The 6,366-nt window shown below is 43.1% G+C and overlaps 1 protein-coding gene across 1 annotated transcript; it reads left to right on the top strand.

Moving 5' to 3' along the window:
* The first annotated feature begins 188 nt into the window (after positions 1-188).
* Positions 189-1,332, top strand: LOC121867629 (puff-specific protein Bx42-like). The gene is made up of 2 exons (XM_042367645.1): positions 189-374; positions 916-1,332. Exons 1-2 carry the CDS (start codon positions 243-245, stop codon positions 1,087-1,089), a joined length of 306 nt encoding a protein of 101 aa, XP_042223579.1. The 5' UTR covers positions 189-242; the 3' UTR covers positions 1,090-1,332.
* The last annotated feature ends 5,034 nt before the right edge of the window (positions 1,333-6,366 follow it).

Consider the following 6,366-nt stretch of genomic DNA (forward strand, 5'->3'; position numbering starts at 1 on the left):
TATATTTTATGCTGCAGTCAGTAATATTTTCTGAGATTCTTCAACAAGGTGATAGTAACCGATGCATATAGCCCTAGTTGTGCCATTACTGTTCTGTATCTGTTTTCAGTACAGTATATGAAAATGTATTTTTGTCTTTGTATCCCTATTTTTCTGTATTACTGTATAAGAATGTTTTCTTCTAGGATTTTGGAGATGGCGGAGCATTCCCCGAATGCCACATAGCTCAATATCCTTTAGGAATGGGTAAAGGTGGAGGAGACAGTGGTGGAGGAGGAGGAGGATCAACTTCTAATGCACTGGCAGTTCAGTTAGATGACAAAGGCAAAGTTAAATATGATGTGTTGGCCAGACAAGGCCATGCAAAAGACAAGGTGAGACTTGAAATGCATTCACAGATTTTATTTGACAGAATGGTTTGAGTGATAGAATGATAAAAGGTTGAAAAAGGACATAGAAAGTAAGATATGCTTGGAGTGTTGTGTGTGACGATGGAATAATATACTACAGTGAAGTGGTAAGATTTGGGGATGTACTTGAGAAAATAATGAAAGTGAAGAATATGAACCATTAGGTCAGGAAGCATAGCTCATTAGGTCCTTCATGGTGATGCAGTAGGAGGATGACAGAGGGAGTGAGGAAATTATTGAATATACAGTGGTAAGAAAAAGATTTGGATTAAGGGTGGATAGTACATAAAAGGTTGTTAGAGGGAGACCTTATAATACAGTTGTTTCTCAATGTACAGTATGTGTGAAGTTATTTTAAGGCAAAAATACTAATAACTTAGATTTTTTGTGTTTTTATTTAAAATTGTATGAATATGTTTCCCAAGTATTGTTTTCTCCACATTCATGTTGGTTTTATAGTTTTAATATTTCAAGACTATGGTATAATATTCTCCTGTCCTTGTAGATTGTTTACTCCAAACTGACGGATCTTTTGCCATCGTCCATCACCTCAGAAGATGACCCAGAGCTCCAGCGACCATCCATAGAAGAAATAGAGGACACCACAGAGAAAACGAGACAAGCGTTAGAGAAGCTCACTCAGGTAAAAGACTGTCCTGTTGTGTTATTAAGTGTATAATAGTTTCTACCTCATTGTGATGTTTTGAATACTGTACATGTCTACATAGGTGTTGAATATAGTTGTGTGACAGAAACTACATTATGCTTAATGTTCTGTGCACTGTTAAAGCATTTCTAATATCAATGCTAGAGAGAGGATCTGCCTGAAGAAATACATAAATTGTCAATCTTTTCTGTAATGATTGTTTATCAGACTATAGCTTACAGCCCAGAGAAGAACAGCACATATAACAGTAAGTAGATGCCCAGGTCACCCACATAAGTTGACACACCCTACAGTGAGAGTAAGACCTGACCCAGGAAAGGTCACGGCCACAAGGTACCTGAGTTAACCCGGCGTTATGACCATGTTAAAGAAACTCACCTGACCAAGACACACCCGGGTGGTAATAATCGGGAAGCATTACCAACCGGCGACATGACCACGCACTTGGGCAAACACAGCCGTCCAGACTTGACCCAAGAGAGGTCACGGTCACATTGACCCAGAGTTCTCACCACCGTGTCATTAGCTAACCCAGCGACATGACTGTGTTACTCAAGAAGCTACCCTCCAGCCAGTACAACTGTCACCTGGCCAGACACACCCAGATTAGTGACGACATCTTCTGGCTCGTGTCCTCCAATATAAGGAGCCTGTAGCTCCTTCCAGGGGCATTCTGATTATTATTGTAACAGGGAAGGGGCTGACAGCTCCTTCCCAGAGGGAGACTTCTCTCCCCAGCACCGAGTCTCCAGCTAGCAGTCTCCCATAGGAGACATAGTCCAGCAGCACCTGCAGCTTCCCCAGCCGCTGGGCCTCCCTCAGGTCAAACGTGAGTCATTGTCAGAGCGATCCATTAGGGTGAGTTACTTATGGTGGGAAGTGTATCCATTTCATGTTTGTTGTTCGAGAGTCATTGCATAGTAACGTAAATATAATGATTTATTAATGTGTCCATGCTATTGAGTTGAATAATAAATAGCTGTACTTGGAATTGGAGCTTAGAAAAATTCCCCCTAAGAATATATATTAACAGTTGAATAACTAATTGGCCACGCTACCAAAACTTCCTCACTTGACAATCCTACAACCATAAATTCTTCCTATATCTTCTATACGAGATTCCCACTAAATTGTGCTAATTGGTAGTGTGCTTGCACGTCAACCCACACACTTTTCTACCGCTTAGCCATTACACCTGGCTCATCTTCTCCTTCATTTAATTCAGTTTGAGCATTGCTTAACCGTGTGTGGTAAGGAGAAGCCCATGTAGTACAGTGCTTGAAAAGTTTCCCTAGTATTAGTATCTTCTTTACAGTGCAAGTAAATGCTTTTCATGTCGTGGTATGTGCGGTGTTACTTGCTTGTAACACTCTCCCCCAGAATATGTTCAGTGCTTGATATAATTTGTCAGTGTCCCTGTGCATTTTGGTGGCAGGTCAGTACTACATGTACCCATTCATGTTTTAGTGATGGCAGCTGCGTCTATACTAACTGTTATAACCTAACATGTCTTATGACCTACATCCTCCTCCCTGTCCTAATCTCCACTCCACCCGCCCCACCCCACCTGCCTCACCCCACCTGGCGCGTGTCACCCGACTCTGCCCCACCACGTGTGACCTCACTAATTCCCAGTCTGTTTTGTCCTATAAGCTATGCTTTGAAATCGATGGTTCGTGTAATTTGATATTGCGATACTTGCTGAGCTTACACTCCTCGAACCAGCCTTGAGAACATTGTCGCAATGGAACCCATAGTTGCCAAACATTGACGTAATGCATAAAGTAAATATTTTTTTTTAACGGATGCACTTCCAACTAATCCATCATCCCTTTAGGATTGTCTTTCTCTGTCAAATGTCACACACAGTACTGCCCCTATGGCCAACCGAATGTTGGAGATAACCAGCTCACTTAAGCATGACCTGACAGCGCATGTCCAAGCTGTATGCAGTGATCGGCCAGATGACGGTGCCTTACGACAACAGCAGCAATCAAGAGGTGACCAAGGACCAAGCATTGACTCCAACCACAGCACACACGAGCAAAGAAGCAGGGTGATGAATGCAGCACTTCACACACCACTGCACTTCTTTCAAGTCCTCTCTTGGTCTAGGATTAAGGAGATTTTATATTTTTCTAGTTTAGGCAGTTAAGACGTGTGGAATGCGGCAGCACCACACATCAAACCCTGGCCACCTGAAATAGGGAGGGGATTGCCGCTGCGAGTGCGTGGGGCAGGAGGTCAAGGATACCACCAACACTCATGTGCAGAGAGCGAACCCAGGTCCGTGTATCCTGCCCCACACGTTGTCCAGTGTGACCGGCTACCCCTGGCCTGATTGGCAGAATATGATGTTCTACACGTAGAGAAAATGCAGATGGAAAAGAAAAAACATCTGGAATATGTCAGAAAATGGTGCTGTACAGAGGAAACTCAGATGGAACTAGAAAAACTCATCAGAAATATGATAGAAACTAATTTAAGAGAAAAGATGCATTATAAACCAGGAGGAAGTGAGAAGAAGTCAGAAGGTGTGGAGACACGACCTACAAGGTGCGGTACTGAAGGAAGAAAAGTGTGTAATATGGAGAGAAAAGACACACGACGTGCTGTACTGACATCAGAAGAAAGTCGACGATGAAGAGGTGGATCATCGAATGGATCAACCTACCACTGCTGCTGTGCTGCCAGTATCCCTGATACCAGCTGGTGGAGAATATGAGCCATGCTGGGCCACACTACTGTATTGCTGTTGTATTTGTTTTATGAGAAAAAACACCTTAACATGTGGAAGTAGGCACATTTTTCGTTTATTTTGAAGTATTTAATTCTGTGACATCTGATAACATTTACTAGAGAATGTTTTTTTGTTTTTTATTTAAGATTAGTCACGTTTTCTATGAGTTCATTTATAAATGTTTTGTACTACCTAATGCAATGTTGTAGCCATATTACTGATTGGGCTAATCATTATTTTTACATGGGCTGGCAAGGCCATGTAACACCTGTTATTGTTTGTAGAATGTGAAATTGCAAGTTTTTCTCGGATACTATACTAGATATGTAGGATCTTTAGCTCAGCAACTATTCTAGTTAAGCTCATACTATGATCACTTACTGTGTATGTGTTTATTCTCCTGGCATAGAAGCTTTGATCTTGGCGGGAGGTATAGTAAGTTTTGTCAGATCAAACCAAGCCAGTAGAAAAACATGCATACCAGATCTATGAGGTTATTCTTTGTAAAATGTGAGATTGCATTATTGCCTCGGGGGCTATATTAGATACTGCACATGATTATTACTGTCTATATGTGCCATCGGTTCTCTGGTATGGAAGCTTTGGTCTTGGCGGGAGGTGTAATGATTGTTTATCAGACCTTAGCTTACAGCACATATAACATTAAGTAGATGCCCAGGTCACCCACATAAGTTGACACACCCTACAGTGAGAGTAAGACCTGACCCAGGAAAGGTCACGGCCACAAGGTACCTGAGTTAACCCGGCGTTATGACCATGTTAAAGAAACTCACCTGACCAAGACACACCCGGGTGGTAATAATCGGGAAGCATTACCGACCGGCGACATGACCACGCACCTGGGCAAACACAGCCGTCCAGACTTGACCCAAGAGAGGTCACGGTCACATTGACCCAGAGTTCTCACCACCGTGTCATTAGCTAACCCAGCGACATGACTGTGTTACTCAAGAAGCTACCCTCCAGCCAGTACAACTGTCACCTGGCCAGACACACCCAGATTAGTGACGACATCTTCTGGCTCGTGTCCTCCAATATAAGGAGCCTGTAGCTCCTTCCAGGGGCATTCTGATTATTATTGTAACAGGGAAGGGGCTGACAGCTCCTTCCCAGAGGGAGACTTCTCTCCCCAGCACCGAGTCTCCAGCTAGCAGTCTCCCATAGGAGACATAGTCCAGCAGCACCTGCAGCTTCCCCAGCCGCTGGGCCTCCCTCAGGTCAAACGTGAGTCATTGTCAGAGCGATCCATTAGGGTGAGTTACTTATGGTGGGAAGTGTATCCATTTCATGTTTGTTGTTCGAGAGTCATTGCATAGTAACGTAAATATAATGATTTATTAATGTGTCCATGCTATTGAGTTGAATAATAAATAGCTGTACTTGGAATTGGAGCTTAGAAAAATTCCCCCTAAGAATATATATTAACAGTTGAATAACTAATTGGCCACGCTACCAAAACTTCCTCACTTGACAATCCTACAACCATAAATTCTTCCTATATCTTCTATACGAGATTCCCCCTCATTATGCTGGTGGTAGTGTACTTAACGTCAACCCACACCCTCCCTCGCTTAGCCATTACACCTGGCATGTCTCTCCCTTCATTTAATTCAGTTTGAGTATTGCTAAACAGTGTGCAGTAAGGAAGCCCATGTAGTACAGTGTGAAAAGTTTCCTAGTGTGTGTCTTCTTTACAGTGCAAGTAAATGCTTTTCATCGTGGTATGTGCGAATTGTTACTCGCATAACACTCTCCCCAGAATATGTTCAGTGCTTGATATAATTTGTCAGTGTCCCCTGTGCATTTTAATTGTAGGTCAGTACTACATGTACCCATTGTGTTTTAGTGATGGCAGCTGCGTCTATACTAACTGTTATAACCTAACATGTCTTATGACCTACATCCTCCTCCCTGTCCTAATCTCCACTCCACCCGCCCCACCCCACCTGCCTCACCCCACCTGGCGCGTGTCACCCGACTCTGCCCCACCACGTGTGACCTCACTAATTCCCAGTCTGTTTTGTCCTATAAGCTATGCTTTGAAATCGATGGTTCGTGTAATTTGATATTGCGATACTTGCTGAGCTTACACTCCTCGAACCAGCCTTGAGAACATTGTCGCAATGGAACCCATAGTTGCCAAACATTGACGTAATGCATAAAGTAAATATTTTTTTTTAACGGATGCACTTCCAACTAATCCATCATCCCTTTAGGATTGTCTTTCTCTGTCAAATGTCACACACAGTACTGCCCCTATGGCCAACCGAATGTTGGAGATAACCAGCTCACTTAAGCATGACCTGACAGCGCATGTCCAAGCTGTATGCAGTGATCGGCCAGATGACGGTGCCTTACGACAACAGCAGCAATCAAGAGGTGACCAAGGACCAAGCATTGACTCCAACCACAGCACACACGAGCAAAGAAGCAGGGTGATGAATGCAGCACTTCACACACCACTGCACTTCTTTCAAGTCCTCTCTTGGTCTAGGATTAAGGAGATTTTATATTTTTTCTAGTTTAGG

Source organism: Homarus americanus, unplaced genomic scaffold (assembly GCF_018991925.1).
Source record: "Homarus americanus isolate GMGI-L3 unplaced genomic scaffold, GMGI_Hamer_2.0 scaffold46222, whole genome shotgun sequence".
Classification (NCBI taxonomy): Eukaryota; Metazoa; Arthropoda; class Malacostraca; order Decapoda; family Nephropidae; genus Homarus; species Homarus americanus.

Bases quoted from the DNA above. Each gene is read 5' to 3' on its own strand.
- LOC121867629 (XM_042367645.1), top strand. From the start codon at position 243: ATGGGTAAAGGTGGAGGAGACAGTGGTGGAGGAGGAGGAGGATCAACT. The intron at 375-915 runs GTGAGACTTGAA...CTGTCCTTGTAG, and splicing joins AAGGCCATGCAAAAGACAAG to ATTGTTTACTCCAAACTGAC.